The 17,897-nt window shown below is 39.8% G+C and overlaps 3 protein-coding genes across 5 annotated transcripts in view; all 3 read left to right on the forward strand.

Moving 5' to 3' along the window:
• LOC136775690 (sperm surface protein Sp17-like) overlaps nucleotides 1-6,877 on the forward strand; it is a 34,631-nt gene extending 27,754 nt beyond the window's left edge. Inside the window, exon 4 of one of the 2 annotated variants that reach the window (XM_066730688.1) lies at nucleotides 5,157-6,877. In XM_066730688.1, coding sequence (XP_066586785.1) covers nucleotides 5,157-5,285 — 129 coding nt within the window. In that variant the 3' untranslated portion in view covers nucleotides 5,286-6,877. Of the gene's footprint in view, nucleotides 1-5,150 lie in introns of both variants that reach the window. The other variant, XM_066730679.1, reaches the window with a different exon arrangement.
• Nucleotides 6,878-7,294: 417 nt separating this feature from the next.
• Nucleotides 7,295-8,284, forward strand: LOC136778857 (zinc finger matrin-type protein 5). Its single transcript, XM_066735995.1, has 3 exons — nucleotides 7,295-7,610; nucleotides 7,769-7,906; nucleotides 7,983-8,284. The coding sequence occupies exons 1-3, from the start codon at nucleotides 7,484-7,486 to the stop codon at nucleotides 8,216-8,218; spliced, it is 501 nt and encodes a 166-aa protein (XP_066592092.1). The 5' UTR covers nucleotides 7,295-7,483; the 3' UTR covers nucleotides 8,219-8,284.
• Nucleotides 8,285-8,565: 281 nt separating this feature from the next.
• Nucleotides 8,566-17,897, forward strand: part of LOC136779962 (pleckstrin homology-like domain family B member 1) — a 29,255-nt gene continuing 19,923 nt past the window's right edge. The window contains exon 1 of one of the 2 annotated variants that reach the window (XM_066737949.1): nucleotides 8,566-8,839. The gene's annotated coding sequence lies outside the window, so the exon portion shown is untranslated. The remainder of the gene's footprint in view (nucleotides 8,840-17,897) is intronic. The other variant, XM_066737959.1, reaches the window with a different exon arrangement.

Consider the following 17,897-nt stretch of genomic DNA (forward strand, 5'->3'; position numbering starts at 1 on the left):
GGAGAATTCGTAGACTCGTATAGGGCCAATGACTGGTCAGTGGATTTCGTTGACTAGATGCAGCTTGATTGTTTCAAGGCCGGTTGCTAATAGAACTAAAGTGCCTGGTGTGGTAATCCAAATTGTCCAATTTCACGTGTATGTTCCTAGGCCTGCGGATTCTGCGCTCTCGAGCAGCCTTGATAATTGAACTAGTTGCAATTCCTGGCAAATGTTACAATGTATCGAGCGTGTGAACTCGACTGTCCTTGCTGATCCAGAATAATCACTCGGATGCTCGTTCAAACGTTAACGCAAGGAATCATTGCCAATATTAAGACCATGCATGCAACCTCGATACTGATAAACAGATTCCATAAGAGCTTGCGATCCAGCCAAATGACTTTTTATGTCCAATAAAACTGTTTTTGCTGAGTTAATTAATGGAAACGGAGTGGATCGATGACACTGCACCCGTGGAATCAAGAAAATAATTTCATTGAAATATTTATGGTTATGTTGTTGTGTATAAACTTGTAGTTGTTATGGAAAATTCCAGAGACGTCAAAAGGTATTGAGGAATTTTAGAGTGGAAACTTGATAATATCAGGGGCCAAGGAATCAAGTGAAAGGAGACGATAAGACCAAGTATTTTCTGATGTATAAGTATAGCACGCTGTGTATATTGAATGGCATAAAGGAGTTGGCTTATATTTTCAAGAAACTCCACTGACTCCTTATATTATTCCATTTTCCTGCAAATTTTCCATTGCGCGAAGGGTTTCCGCACCGATAATGCTCTAACGTGTCTCCTTTTATAAATTTTGTACCCCCCACCTTCGAACGTTCTTCACTGTCTACGCGTGATGGGAGGTAAAGCAAGTGAAACAGGGAGAAACTCGAAGGAAAGTAAGCTTCGGATGAAGAATAACGGACGTTCGAACAAAGCTTTCGAGCTTTTCCTTGCTCAACCTGGCACCGCCCCATTTGTGCTTCGAAGCTCTACAAGCCACCCCCACCCCCACCACAAAGAATTACTTTTAATTGACTGGGAAACATTTTATAAGCCCCGACAACCTGTTTCCCCATTTTATTTACACCAATCGACCAATGCTTTCTCTCACAACGATCAAAAATGATTTTTCAACAAATTAGTTCATTTATTTCATCGAAACAATTTTCTTCCTCTTGTCGTGGAATTACATATATATATATATATAATACAGAGTAAGATAAATATGGAGAAGTGTTATTTTTTCAAATTATTCTTCCAGCAAGAGAATAACACTGGACATTGGTTGAATGAAAAATGTTGGGAGCTTGCAAAACAACAATATTAACGAACCAGTAGCAGGAGCTTTTAGTGCTTGCATGTGGAAAATAGTTGCTACTCAGAATTGACCCAGTTTGTATCGTTTATGCACAGAGTGCTGGTGTGTGCGTGTGTATACGTGTAAACGAGAATGAATTAAGAATGGCCAGAGTGAGGGATAGAGACTCCTAATCGGGAATTCCCATCGAGATTGCTAATTCCAGATTGACAAACGATCAACAACGCGCGACGCCATAATTATTAATCATCCTCGCAAGCAGTTGCTCTCTCCATCCGCTAAATTTTATCTTGCCATCAAATTTTTTCAGGCCGCACGGCGTATTTGTCGAACGCGTCCCTTTGTTCAAAAATTCTCTCGCGCAACTCGTGAATATAGCGATTCTAATTTCAAAGGACTGTATATGAAATTTGAATAAAATTCAATTATAAGACGGAAAGTATAACGGTGAGTGTCGGGCTGGTGAATGCGAAACAAAGGAAGAAGCATCATTTATTTAAAGAGAAAAGTTTTACCAGCAATCCATGAAAGCTGCATCCTGAAGGGAAAAAATTCCGCTATACTTAGCGGCCAAGGGAAACTTGGTTTCCCCTGCAGGAAAAGTCTGCATAACTGTGTCAGGATGAGTTTTGCTCTCGAGCACGCAATCTCCTGCAACTTTAAATTTCGATATATCCCACTCGACCGACCGTGCAATTTGTCTTTTTAATCCTCCCCCCCCCCCCCACCCCCCTCCTATTCGTCGGGTCTTACGTGAATTGTTGGAAAAATTGAACGGAGCTCGATTTTCTTTATTTTTTCCTCGGAATTTATGTGTGCTCTGGGAAAGGCTCGGTAGTAGCCCACACGAGAGCTACTACCCTACTGCCGACCTTTTATTACCTTCCAGATGGAAAATCAGCATTTTCCCAATATGGAAAATTATTTCCATTTCTGAACGGCCCGGGACACCAAGAACCATCCGAAGACTCCCCCAACGCGTGTTTCGTGTTATTGGAAAAATTATTTTTCCACCGACCATACTCCGTTTACATCCTACTTTTATATTTTTCAATATTCAATTTTTATTGTTGTCTCGCCAATTGTTGCCAATATATAATGAAACTTTATCGTTCTGCTCAAAATTCCAGCACACAGACTTTACCATGCAGGAATTAAAATGATGGATTTGTATTTATTTGTCTTGTTAGAGGAAATTTGTTGATTTGTAAACTCGTATATATAGAAACGATATGCCGATGGGAGCTGTTGCAACTCGGTTAACGCGGCGCGATTCTTCCAATGTTGAGGGTCCAGACGGTCATTTTGAAATCTCCGTAGGCCCAGGAAGGATGAATCGCGTATTAATCCCAGTAGGATCTGGCCAGTCCGGGGCCACCCCCGGCCACCGGTAGCAGCGGGAGCTTAATTAATGCAACGGTGCGCGGCTGCTTTGGAAGGCACGAAGGCTATGATCGATAATTTCAGCGAGAACACACCAAGCGCACTGGCTATTGTTAGACCCTTTGACATTATTTTGATCCATTAGCATCGATACTCCTGTATATGTATACCACTCGCTACGTTGTCTCGGTTAAAGCCTGCACCCAAAAACTCCCATGAAACGAGCTAAATTATTTTCATTCGTTCATAACTCACGACGCTCTTAATTTTCCTTTGCATAAAATGAGCTTGAAAAGCTGAAAAGCTTTTAAACCTTTTTCCAAACGTTTCTTTTTTTGTAACCTTTCTTCGTTCCATTGCTATACGACGATCGGTTCTTTTACCCTGCCCTGATAATTTTGCTCGACTATAAAGTGGGGAAAATAGCGAGGTTGAACAGTGTCCCTTGTTGGGTTCCAATCTGCTGCCCATCAGGGTTGCACGATTTTCAATAGAACCCTCTTCAGGGAGGATCGGTCTCTATTACGAACGACGATAGCTCGCGTATACGTAGTCTTTCCCAGGTTATTCTAGCTCTCTTATAGTCGCAGCCTTGTCGACAAGCACATAAACCAGACCAGTCGATATTTCGCACATTGAGATATGTACCCCTCTCTTGGCGAAAATCTACATTATTTTCCTTCGATCAAATAAAATTTCGCTTCAACAATAATAATAGGTATCTGACAAAATTCTTTACTCTCATCAATGTTTTTTTTAATAATTTCCAATAGCTACCCCCTCCTTCTTCCCGCATTCCTATAATTAAGTTGTTTTGTTAATGTTTTTAAGAAGAAATTTCGCGCAGGAGAATGAATATAATGGCTGGTGTGAGCGACGGAAGTCGTGCCACTGGAGGGCTTTTGCACGACCCAGATACCAAGCATAAAAATAGCCCTCTGGAATGGCTTGACACTGAAATCTCCTTTGGACAAAAACATTTTAATATTCATCGTGGCAATGGTTTCGTAGATCAAGACAATTAAACAATACACATCGCAGTCCTCGGCAGGGCAATTGATACTCCGGTTCAAAGATTAAACAGACGCGGTGTCTAAAAACTCAACTGAGGTGCCATGGATGAAAAAAGAAACTTTACAAAGAATCGTATGAATTTAATAATAAAATATAGTGTAAAGAAATCGATCGAAAGAATAAATCGTTGATAAACGAAATTTCGATCGTTTATTCGGGTAAAGTGTTAATAAAGAATAAAAAAATATTGAGAGATTTTTAATTAAGTAGGAAAATGATTACACATGTACATCCGTAAAGTTGGAATTAATGAAAGCTTATGGATGAGAACGCAAGGGAATTATAGAACATATCTCATGGAGATAGTTTCAAATACAGATGCAATTATTCGAAACAACTGGATTGTTCGTTTATCTGCTGGAGAAACTTTATGAAAACTATGATAATATCGCGGGAATACTATAGGAGATTAGGTTTACGCGTATCTTGAGATTCATTTAATCCACCAAAATCATTCATTCTATTCGGAAATATTCGCCAAACTTCACGAATACATCGCGAAATTCCAACTTATGAATTTTCTCACGATTTTTCTTCGTCGCGCGCTTCATTCATGGAGGTTTTGCGAAAAGAGCCAAAGAGCTCAGCCAGCTACTTTTAATAATGCTAAAAGAGGCACAAGTTTTTCGACCGGTATCAAAAGAAAATCTCTATGCGAATGTTGAAAAATTCCACCTTGAGATATTATTGTAAGACGAAAAGAGAAATCTATAGTCAATCCTATTAATCAACTGTCGTGTATATGTACAGGTTTACACAAACAAGAGGGAAGGGGAATTAAAACTGTCCACGCTCCCTTGCCACATGCACCGCATGCACGCTTGATTTCTCATCAAGTTGTAAACGCGAGTTATCGGTATATAAATATAGAGAGGAAAATATAGCAAGTAGTTTTTTCCAACATGGCAAAGTCTTTTATGGGATATTTCGCAGAGAGGCAGCTAGGCTCTAAGCAGGAATTGCACGTGGCACGTGCAGAAACATGTAAATGCAATTATGCAAGTTGCCATAGTGCAGTCTTAGAGCTTTCCTGCTTCGTGCCGCACGAGCTTTCGTATCGTGTTACCTCGTGCAAAGTGGGTCTACAGATTCGTGTTCGACAGTTATTTATCTCACCCTGAAACGCTAGAAAACCAATCGATAGACCATTCTGCCATCTTTGTCACATTTCCTATCTTTATTACGACTTCTAGCCGTACATTGTAAGCCATACAATAACACATAACCTCAATTGCACAAAGAATATTCTTTCTAATTTAAACTTTCATCGTTATATTTCGCTCGTGTTTGAATATTTAATTTTTAGGTTATATATATATATATATATATATACATAAACGCGCGGGGAGTGAGAGATGTTAACAATTGTTTTTTTGCTTGCAGGGGGAGCTGGAGGGCATCGACCTGACGGACCCCGAGTTGAATAAAGCAGCAACGAAGATCCAGGCGAGCTTCCGGGGCCACAAAGTTCGCCAGGAGGTGGTGCCCACCCCCACCGGAAACGAACCGAAGAAATAAAATGGCCGCAGCGAGTCACAAGATAGTGGACCGCGAAAACAATGATTTCTCAAATTCGAGTAGCGCGAGTTGCCCGGAAACAGTCGAGTCAATATAGGGACGCGAAAGCCGACAATTCCTCAACTTTCGTTGCTTTTCATTTCTCGCGTACAATGTTACTCCCCTCCCCCTGTCCTCCCTCTCACACTCACCCCACCTAAAAGCAATCTTCCGGAATACATATAATTTTTCATTTCTCGCATTTGTCATTTTTCAACTAACGAGAAAACGCCTTAAATTTCATTACTATAAAATTTTGCTTCACCGATGTCTAACTGCGGCTACTTGTAAATTTCAATTTATCGACTCACGGAGAGACGTTAAATTATTCGAGAGATTCATGGTCCAACCACTTACCAATTGAACATTCTACCTTTTTTTTTTACAATTTTACAAACAAAAAAGGAACAGCATGACACACGCAACATTTGATAATCATTTGAAAGTTATTATATAAAAATTATACATATAAATATTATAAATACTTGCATTTTTTGGAAAACTCTTCTAAGTAAAATAGAGAAGTAGTCTCTTTAATATAAAGAAATAACATGCAAGGTTTACCAAAAGATGAAATTTCCGCAAAATAATATACAATTAAAATTGAAGGATACACACAAAATGAGGAAAAAACGCAAACAACTTTTAAATCTTGTTTCTTTTTGCATAGGTTTATGTTGTGTTTAATTTGAAGGGAAAATCTTGTTTTTAGCAGGCCTAAAAACGTTGCTTCGTTTCGTCATTTTATTACCTGCTTCTCTGTGATTCGAAGGAAACTTGATTCGGTACGAGACTCAGTTGTTAGGAAGCATTGGCAATTTTCAACGAAAAATCAATAATCTCGTAGATAGACTATTAAATAATCCATTTGATCTTGTAAATGCTTTAAAAGTTGCTTTATTTTAAATTGTTAAACTTGATTTATTTTATAAATTGTATTTATATTAAAAGGATAAAGAATTTATTTTTAACTAAAAAGGAAGTGATTGTTAATTTTATAAAGCTATTTTTGTTGTTGTCTTTAATGTGATAAGTTTAACGAACGTGCTGAGTCAGCCACTGAAGCGTTTATAACGCGCAAAGCAATTTTTTAATGCGCTATAATTTTATCCAGTTTCCTTTCAGCGACCTAATAATCAACTTCGGTTTTTGTAAAAATAGCTTATAAACGTAACGTCTAACGAAATTATTCATTGTCCGCTTATAAATAATATGCTACTGTAAACTATATAGTTTGCTCGTGAAGAAAAATAAAGAATTTATGAATTTTAACCATTCCAGAGCTTTCTCAACACGGATTATTGCATTTCTCATATTATTCATAGATTCCGAACTGTGCTTGTAGAAAACTAGGATAACGTTACGATTTTTCATATATCGATAAAAATGTCTATGACAGTCTATAATTAACAGAAACCAAAACTTGTCGTAAAAAATGTATATCTCTCGTTTAGTATTATATATCCTGATAAATAATTTTAAAAACTTAGAATAATTGACAAAAGTTACCAGAAAATATTTTGAGCTATTTAGATGTCATGTTAAAGGTTACCGAAATGAAATATGCTATATTCTACGAATACATCCGAAAGAACGATAGACATTTTTTTCGATGATCTAACATTACGCGTAAGGTTAGATTAGTGGCGCACAAAAAGCTGCGATAAAAAATTATATATAAATTATAATATACAACTGTAATGTTTAAACGAGCAGTATCATACGTGTAACCTGTTTGTTTAAAATAAATACCTATTATTAAATGTATGGTTTAATAATTTATATCATAAAATCAAATTTATGCAGTTCCAATTCTTTGGTTGGTTAATTTTTCAATTGAACCCAGTTAAATTTGATTCAACTTCTTAATTTTTTCTAATATTTAAAAAAAAGAAAGGAATAATCGATTCCTCAGCCTTAAATCGATTATTAGTTTGAGAATTTTTCACCAGATGGCGAATGTTGACAAGTCAAAGAAGTTGGTTTTAAGGTTATCGCAATATCGCATGGTAGCGTTTGTAAACAGTATTAGCACTAACGTCAAGTGCTGCATAAATATCACTTTTTAACCTTGCCTGTTTTATGGGCTGTGAAAACGAATTTTGCTAATTAGCAAATATCTCTTCGTTCGCCATAAATAATCTAAGTAGCTCTCTATCATGGGCAAAAGGTATTATTGCGATTACTGTGACAGGTCATTCAAGGATGATCCTGAAGCAAGGAGAAAACATTTGATAAGCCTGCAACATATACAAAATCGCACCAACCACTACAATTATTTTAAAGGTAAATGCACTGATCTTACTGAGGCAGTGGTGCAAATTGTCCAAGATTATAAACATAACCTATGTCCAAAGAGTAGACAAAGCATCTGGCAAGCAAATTGAATATCTGTCCATTAATTTGTACATTTCGTCTAAACAAATAATTGCATTTTATATTAGATGCCGAAACGATTTTACAAGAGGAAACTTTAAAAACTCCATGCAAACGCTTCATGACTATTGGTGATTGTGCATTTGGAAATGGCTGTAGGTTCTCCCACTATACGCCTCCTATGATTTGGGAACTACAAAGGCTTGGTAGTATAACTATTCTCACAAGTACTGAAAAGGATTATAAATAAATCTTAACACTGTGTATTTCATTAAATTTTAGTTGCTTGGAGTAAACAGGCATCCACTAGCGCAATGCCAAAGGAAGGATGGCCAGATCCAGATGAGGTGGCCAAAGAATTTTTCCAAGATATAATAGATTCGGATATGGCTGAAGAAATTGAATATCCAAACTGGACTTTCCCTGCAGAACTACGCAATTTTCCAAACTTACCACCATCACTGTGGCCTATTACTTTAGAATCTGTAACAGACTCTAATTTTGGAAAATGGAGCTAATGAAAGCTGTGATTGATATACGTGATAAGTTTATGTTATTAATAATTATTTTAATAAAGGTCTACGAGGAGAATAAATTTATTCAATATGTTCCTTCCTAGAAATAGATTAAAGTTAAGTATTCAGAGGGGTTAGTTTAGATGAATCATAAAACAAATTTTCCCGGGAATCAGCAGTAATAGATCCATGAATTTCTTCGGTGACGGGATCGCCATCTGTGAGCGAACGTTGTAATATAGCAATGCTCGGAGTCGGTCGGAAATAATCGGCTAGTCTCGGTAATGACATCTGCCTTCCCCCTCTACCAATCAGCGGACAGATCGGAGCTCCACACAGACTTCACACGCTCAAACAGTTCCAAAGTGCTCGTTGCTACGATAGTTTGGCGCAGTTTGGCGTCTACTCTCCGCGTGATTTTCTGTTCTTTTTATTCCCAACTCAAAAACAGTGCTATTGCTCGTTTCAAGTGTTCCGAGAACTCACCAGGATTATGAAACTTTACGCGGGTTATCGTGTAGCCTCGCGCGAGTGTCGATTACTTTGAGTATCTCAACCCGCGGGACGCCGGCCAACGATCCTGGAATTGGATTTTCGATCGACGAGCCAGGAATTATCTCAACGGTGGGTACCCAAATCCCCACCATCCTCCAAATCACACGCTCGTATCTTTTTGGAACCGGAATTTTTTTTTCCACCAGACGGCTGCATTCCTGCGGCATGAGAAACCAATAAAAACACGTGATACCCTCGGCTGTACATACAAATCTAAAGTGTATCTTCGCTGCGCGTATGATATTGTTATAAACAATCGGTATTTTTAGAGTTATTCTCCCCGCTAAGACTGAAAACTGGCGAACCTTCTGCGTTTCTCAAACGAGATAAGCAGCACGGAACAGCCTCGGTCTCGTGTTTTTTGCGTATCACAGAAGAAAAATCGGATAATATTTTGGCATGAATGGAGTGTTGGACGTAGAATTCTTTTAAATAACGAAACAAAATTGACAAATATTAGCAGAGGGGGATTCACATATCGACGATTATTGCGTGGCCTGCAATTGTTCGTTGCGAACTGTAAACAATAAAAATACCTTAGCTATACGGACAAGACAAGAATACACGCTGTTAACTTTTGCACATGTATTACAAATTATGAGGTAGTATACAGTGTTCCATTGTTTAATAAGATCAACATATAGTTGTTTATTATTGCTATATCAGCTGCTCGTTTGACACTTGGACGATGTGAATTTGGTGGAATCGGTACGGGATTACCGACCGAGCAAATTGTAAGATCGTCCCGACGTGGCTGAGAATGGCAACGACCTGTCGAGGGGAAAAGTCTCTTGAATCACGTTTCTCTCGGGAGGTCGTGACCTTGGTGATATGGGAAATAATCGCGCGTTTCAAGCAGATCGTGAGTCATTTCACTGATCGATTTTCGCGTGTGCAGCGAACGGAGCTTCCGTCCATTGTTGCTCCCGCGCCACGCTAGAGTTCTTTGTCTATTTTCGAGAGCAGCTGTACCCCCCCCCCCCCCGCCTGTACCCCCCCCCCCCCCCCGACAATACACCGAAAACCTCGCGTCCTTCCTTTCCTCCTCCAGTACAAACGTGACATAAATTGACCGGCCACGTTTAATCCCCAATGACATACACGTAGCTTTATTTCGCGTATACTCTAAGAAACTGAAAACTCATGCAGTTAAGTATAGGATTTTCTTCCCAATCTCTTTACCGATCTTTCCTCATTAATCACGCATCACTTATTAAAATTGTTCTTTTTTTATTCTTCCAGACCTCAATAAGCACTGTTGGTCCAATGATCGAATCTACAGAAGCACGCTTGGCTGTTTTTCAGTTTCAAGCTGAACTTGTTCGACTCTCACTCTGTTCGTGAATTAACCGTTCATGAACTTTGTAGTTTCTTGTTTTCTTTCGTGACGATTTATCGTCATGGTAGAAGTCAGAAGCCACTAAAAAACAAGTCTACCGGCAATTCAGCGTCATTTATCTCGATTGACTTTATACGGGACAATTACGTCATTCTAGTACTCGCTCCTTTATTCCCAGTGCATTCACTCAAACGGCGAAGCTCTCCGCGGTTAAAGCCAATCGTTTTCACGCCCGAGAAATAAAAATATCGCTCTGCTCCTGGCGCTCGATCGCAAAAGAGTCGTTGTTGATTTCCTTGAACCTTAAACTCGCAAAAAGATCTATTTCCTCGCCAATTTGATCAATCGTAATCTTAATTATGTTTGGCGCTCTTATCGCAATGGATTTTTTGCGACTAGATGTGAAGGAATAACAAAGGTTTTTCTAATTTCATTGATCCTCATTGGATGAGAAACGATAGCTGTACTCCGTTTGGACACGCCAGAGACTCGTATCTTGTCACTCGACCGTATCGAAATTTATCTATTGCGACTAAGCTTCGGAGCACTCGTTATTTACAATCTATTATTTCTATTGCTGCTGCTGATGCGAAGTATAAATCAGTCATCGATAAACGCATTAAAATCATTCGCTTACTACTCAATTATATATATTACTTAAGTATTAAACTTATTTTTATTTATATATATCTGTGGAAAAGAGAGAAGATTTGAGAGTGTGTATATATAGTTTTGCCCGTTTCGTCGGGATTGTCGAGTGGCATGCAGTAAAAGAAGTAGGAAAAGTATTGTGAGCGATGGTGAAAAAGAGATTTTTCCAATAATGGAATAATGGGCCATAGAATTCGTTAGCTTATAGGAGACTGTTAAAAGACACGCATTGTGCGACTGGAAAGTTAATACAATGTTGTTCGGGGAGGCAGTAAAATTATGATGAAAGCACAGAAATGGCGAAGCCAGATGGGAGAGAAATAGCGAAATGGCCTCGTTAGAAAATAAAAGTAGCCGAGATACCGAGAGCGAAATATGTCATCACACTCGACTATTAAATAAAGCGCTGCGCTGCGCTGGACAATTGTACGCCGATATTAAATGCCACAGTTCATTAGCTATAGCCGTTAAACACCAACTCGTTGGACGATTTCCACTTGCATGGTTGAACAGTGACATTCGGTTTCACGGTAAAAAATATCTTGCCAAATGCAATTAAGAGAAAATCTATATATAATAAAGGACAAGGCAGTTTATTTAATTTGTTAGCACAGGTAAGTAAACGGCTAAAAAAACCAATAACAATAATATAAAGCATATACGAGGAGATTACTTCCTCCAGTCGTTCCTATAAATTGCAAAGCGATTCGGAGGATCGAGCTTGGGTAGTCTATATACAGGAAACAATTAAAATGGTCGAGGGTAAAATAAGAATAGAGTGAAAATCGAATGCAGCGCTACGCAGATTTAAAAATAGTAGAATTGGTGGGTTTGACAAGGTGTGACGTAACTAATCAGTGCGTACGGATCTCGAAGCTGATAGTTACTAGGATCGTTACCGTTTTAAGGTAACGGTCTCGGATTTTCCTGGGAATGCAGGACAGGCTTTATATATGCCATGCATTTACTCTCGCGCTACGCGCACGAGCATAGCGGTACAAAAGCGTGGGCTGTTTGTTGTCCAGGCCCTCCGCGCGCGTTACGCAACTATCACAAAAGTAGGTGTGTTTCTTCTCCAAAACCATCACTCTCTCGCGGTCTTTTGTTCGTCCAGCCCTGCTACCTCTATCATTCATCGACCCGTCCCCGCGCGACTATCCTATATTTTCATTCCTCTACTGCATCAACTTATTTTTTCAGTGTTTTCTTTTTTTTGTCTCTTTCTTTAGAGTTTATCCACTTGTTCCCATACGATCCATCGGACAATCACTTTCCAGTGTTAATATTTTATTTTACACTTTCCATTCTATACGAATGTAATACTCGTTTTTCTAATAATTTAGCGTAATACAGTTGATTTAACGAAAAAAATCTCCGGGAATCGGTTAATTAACGAGCAAAATATGGTTGGTGTTACAACGAATGAATCGCGTAAAAAAAATGCTGTGGGCAAGTCTTCTTGCAGCAGCAGTTTGATATGAAATATGCAGTAAAATGGATTGCGAGTGGATTTAATTGAAAATTCCTCGGTAGAAAGTCTACTTAGCTGACGTAAATTTAATTAGTTAATGTTACTGGGCATAAGCACATGCTGTTTCTTTTGCAGCATCTCTCTCCTCTTAGATTTATCCTCCTTTATAGAATTGCCTTGGCTGCAGTTTCTCGATACGACAGCATAGTTTTTCGAGGCAAACGAAATTTTCTGATTTCTAAGAGGTTCGGCACGTAAGGCTTCTAGGTCCATTCGTTGGTACCGTGAAAAGTTTCCTTATCCCTTTTAGCGTCGACCTGCTGATTCGTCTCGTCGGTTCTTAGTCAGGTAATCCGAGGGAACCGCGGCCGTGCCTCGCTCTGCCCCTTCTAAGGTTTACCTATATATATATATATATATATATGTACCTTCGCCTCAAAAGAGATTTCGAAAATATCTCGAAAGAGCGCTCGCACTGAATGAAATGTTGGAGAAAAAATATTTTTCGTCGCATAAATTGTATTTTACCAGTTTATCTCATAATTTATGCAAGATAAAAAAGTCCGAAGGCCTGCGGGAAAATGAAGAGGAGCGAAGAGCAAAGTGAGCTAAAAATTCAGATTAAATTATGCAAGAACAGTTTGTCGATGTTAATGAGCTAGTGGTTACTCGCCATTTCTAGAACAGCTGTAAAGCAAACGTTGCCTTTTGAGAAATGCTGTCACGACAAATCGAAAGTAAGAAAATTGTGCCAGTGAGAATCGACGCTGCGGCCTTGAGAGTGAATAATATCGTGCTACTCGATCGCTTACAGGAAGCTTGATTGGACGGCAATAAAAGAACGGCGCCTCGAGGGAACAGACGCTTATTTCTTATCTTATCGATAACAGACAAACGTACAAAAAAATCCACATGTAAAAACATCCCTTAATTTTTACCTTTAAAATGGCAGTCGAGTCATTTGGCATTTCGTTATACGTATTTATACCAAAAATCATTCCAGACTCTATGCAAATTATGAAATTATATATATGTTTGTTGATTTGTCGGTAATTCCGAGTGTAAGCAGGTCAGGATGTGGCGTGTCTATGAAATGTGTATATATACTAAACAATCGATATAGCAGAAAGCATAGCCGCTGTATTTTACACGATTATTATCATTAGTTAAGCGCTATTAACCAACGGCTTATCGTGTCAAGGAAACGAACTATCTGAAAGTGAATCATTTTCTCGTATTTCTCGAGTGGAGTCTTCATAGTTGGACACTTGTGGGTTCTGCAGGTCTTATACCATTCGGTGAGTTAATTTCGCCGTTGCCGAGCAACCGGATACTAGAGGTTTCAATTTGTTTATTCTCCGGAAGATGCGTAGATTTGCTCTGGCAAATATTCTTTCCTTTATCAAAAGAGATAATTCTGGAGCAACGCACTCGGCAGAAATTTTAGAAGAATTATATATACGGAGAGCTGCCGAATAAAAATGCGAGAAATCGGTCGTTTAAGCGAAGCGACAATTTCTTCCGACGCAAACTCGTATAAATCAACTTTGTTTAAATTGTTAAGAGCTATTTGTCAGATTTATCTGCCAGTTATTATTATTGTTGTAAACATTTCTCTTTCCTGTTATTAAAAGTCTAATTGGAGGGTGTTTTTTTTTCCTCGGTAATTGTGTGCGCGCGCGGCTGTGACGCTCGCAAGCCGAGAAAACGCATGGAAGGGGAGCTTGCGGCTTGCTCGCTCTCTCGCTAGCGAGATTAAATGTTTGCTTATTCGCGACAAGTCGTCGCTTGTCAGACTCCTCCAAACAATGGACGCGCCGCGCGCAAAGCTAAAAACTCCTATTTGCTCACGCTCCGCAATTAGCTACTTTGCCTCACGAAAGTCGTCCGCCATCTTGGGCCAAGCTGAAAAAATAAACGAAAGCTGGAGCAAAAGATATCGCGGCGAGTATCTTTGATCGTCGTTCGCGCAGGGAAATGGAGGAGAAGCTGTATAGAATAGGCGGGACAATTGAACGGTGAGAATTTGCGCGGATGAGAAAATGATTTTCTCGGCTATTCTGGGCCTTCGGATCGGGGAACGATCATTGGGTGAAAAGTCGGCAGGTTCGCCAAAACACGCGCCCACGTGACTTTATTACCACGCGTGAGCGCCCACGCGACTTGTCCCACGAGATTCCGCCTGAGCCGTACGAAAAACAGGTTGTAGTCACCGTATAGCCTTACTCTCCGTGCATACGCGTAGTATAGTCGAGTGTAGTCCGTATAGTAGTCGATCGGCTTTCGTCGCTCGGCCGGTATCGATACGCGACGCGCCAATTTTCACATGATATCCGTCAAAATGACGATTCCCGTGGAAACATCCGCGAGTCCCAAACTCCCTGATGGTTGGCCAGCTCCGATTTCATCGAATCCCCCAAAATGGATGTGATTCGTCTACTTTGCGGCATGCCCTGCAACAGTGAGTTCAATTCGGGCTTTGCCAAAGAAAATCCACTCTACTCTTCTTTAATTATCTCGCCCCTATTCCAAATTCTCTCCAACTTTTTCTCTCGCAATATCCGCTGGATAATATCTGCTGCGCTACAATTATTTCTCGCCTCGTATAGCGCTGATAAATTATTCAGGATAAGCCCAGATCGGTTGCGTTGAGCCATCCGGATTACGAGTGTCCTTGAAACATATCCCCGCAATGGGATTTTCCTTGTCGCGTTGATGATTCCTAAAAACAAATTTAATACCTGTTATTTATTGGAGAAAAAGCTTTTCTATAAAGCTCTCTATTATTATCTTCTGCTTGTGAATTATTTGTATGTGTGTGTGAGAGAGAGAGAGAGAGAGAGAGAGAGAAGGAAAAAATGGCGGGATGAACTACCTTGACCTGATTAGCATACTATGCTCCTATGAATACTGTTAAGCCTGCATCCTGAAAAGGAAGGCAAGGAAGGAAATGTCAGTCCGATATTCTCATTCATCAATATTACACTTGTGAAATTCTCGTTTAAGCACAGACAAATGCAGTTTGGATTTTTATATAGGTATATAATAACGCTAATGTTGCTAATCTGGAGAATCGTGTTGTTCCCAACAGAGATATATATATAAGTTTTCTTTGCTGTATTTATTTATTATAAATTCATGTCGTTGAATGAAATTGTAGAGAATAAATTTGAGTGGGGGGGGGGGGGTATACGATAGTAAGAGGAGTATCTGATATTTCTATGAATCGCTATAGACTATCCCACAGATATAAATGGTGACTCATTAAAGTCCACATGCAGCTGCATGCAGGAATGGTACGCAGGCATTGCAGCAGTACGTGCGCGATGCACAGGCATTTGCAATTCAGTTTTTACCGTGCGCCTACTGTGAAATTACTTTCCTTCTTAAAAGCAGCCGGAGTGTGCGGAGCCCCGCACCGTATCGCGGAAATAACTTTCGCTCATTTGTTAAACTCGCTTAATCAAGGATTATTGTAAGCACGTGGATCACAGATCGGATTAAAACGGTATTTTTCAATAGTCACGCACAAGAACCATTACCACCTTTCGATTCTACAATTTTTCATCCAGTCATCGTAGCATCTCTCGACTTTTAAAAACATTCAACGATAAACTCGTAATTTTTAACACTCGCTCCTCAAAGCCATTCATCGTCGTTTCATTCCAGTAAATTATTTCGAAAAACTTAATACCGATGATTTGAATAACACACACACACACATATATATATATATATATATATATATATATATATATATATGTGCGAGGGACATGATTATAAATCAAGCGAGAGATGATTTAACCAGACGGATTACGAATATGAAGAATTAGTGTCAGCTATATGCCAGCGCTCTCTGGTTTCCAATTAAAGCGATCCATTACACTATCTGAGTCAGTGGTGTGCAAGGCAAATATATATTTACCGGGAATATAGCAGGATCGTTTAGCGTTACACTTGGGAGTTGGGTAGTTCCGAAAGTGTAACACCGTAGATCGGCTTGAGTGGCTCTCGCTAATGTCGAGGCTGTCTGAGAGAATCACTCGAAACGCGAGGAACACAGGATGAACGCGAAACGCGAGAAACATCAGAGCCGAGGCTAGAACCGACAGAAAAATTTCACTCCTTCCAAATCGTGTACAAACTTTCCACGCTATACGTATATAGTCCCTATATATATACGTATACATATATCTGTATACCCGGAGATCCTATATCTCTATCTCATCCGAATAAAAACATTCTTCAAGATATTCCACTCCACTCCACTCTCGTTAATTTACCGATCCATAAAATATAAAATACCGAGTAGTAACAATTTTACATTACGCTATATATAGACAAAAAAAAACTGGTATATCATACACAAGCTTCTCAATGTTATTTTCACGATTGGATTGTATGGAATTGTTAAGGAACGTAACGTAGGATGGAATTAAGAGTACGAGAGAAATGTGACAATAATTGTTATGTGGGGGGAGCGTACATAAAGGAGTATTGAGAGAAGGAGGCCGAGGGTTGGTTGGTTCGTCGGTGCTCGAATCGCGCGCGTGAGAGAAGAAGTGTGCGTGTTAGCGGATGTTCTATATGCGTCAAACCGGACGTGGCTGTACCTGACTGGCGAGTGCACTAAAACCGTTTCGTAAAATAAACCCGTATCCGCTCTAGAAAAGTCTCGAGAGACACTTTTTCTCTCCTCTTCCCTTTGCGTGTGTCTCTTATTTATCTTTTTCTCCATTACCCCCATTCTCCTCATAAGCATCTCCCCCCCCCCCCCCCCTCTCCTCGGCAAGGATTGTTCGCGAGATTTTATATCGGGCCACACGATAAACGTTACTTCGTGCGTCCCGTAATCTTCAATCGTATCTCGCAGCTCGACCACCCTGGCCGCTGTTCGCGGAAATTTTATTTGCTCCTCTCTCCTCTGCCATCCCATGCAGACCCAGTCCACCATTCCGTCTTCCCCTCTCGCCTCGCGCGCACCAACGCGTGTATTATACACAAACACGAGCGAGCCATCGGCTAGCTCACCATGCACACCACATATATATATATAATACGTAATGGAGATGGAACACAAATCTTCCACCAATTTCCAACAGTTTCATTATTAATTCTATATAATTCAAACATTATCCCACTCATCAATGTCGATTATTTCCAATTAACGCGCGAGCCGGAAGGTAGAAATTGATTGATCTAACCGAATGTCCATTAGGAATCGCGGACGAATGTACGGAAATAAAGTTTGAAAATTGATGGTTTACCGCGAGATTCGCGTTGGAAAGAAAGTCATTAAATCATCGGTCTCTCTTTCTTCGGCCATGCTATAGAGTACGGCCACCTTCTTTAATTAGCGAGTTCCTTCGGAGCGTGTGGGCGACGAATGGATGCAGCAAAAAGTATAGAGTGATGGGGAGTCAAAGAGGAGGAGCGCAGAGAACGTAAGAAGAAACTGAAAAGCAGCAGACACGAGGAAGAAACGGTTGCTAAGCAGATGCCATGCTTGAAAGTTTCGCACGAACAAGTGTTACGCGAGACGATAACGACTCGGTTAGATATAATAGAGCTGTTCTTTCCTTTTCTTTATCTCTCCTCCCCCTCCTACCCTTCAGCCCCCTCCAACCTAATTTCTGAATAGTCGATCGCGGATCTGCAACACGCAC

The sequence above is a fragment of the Prorops nasuta genome, unplaced genomic scaffold, assembly GCF_024137725.1.
Source record: "Prorops nasuta isolate Cenicafe-Biocafe unplaced genomic scaffold, Cenicafe_Pnas_1.2 PNAS00002, whole genome shotgun sequence".
Classification (NCBI taxonomy): Eukaryota; Metazoa; Arthropoda; class Insecta; order Hymenoptera; family Bethylidae; genus Prorops; species Prorops nasuta.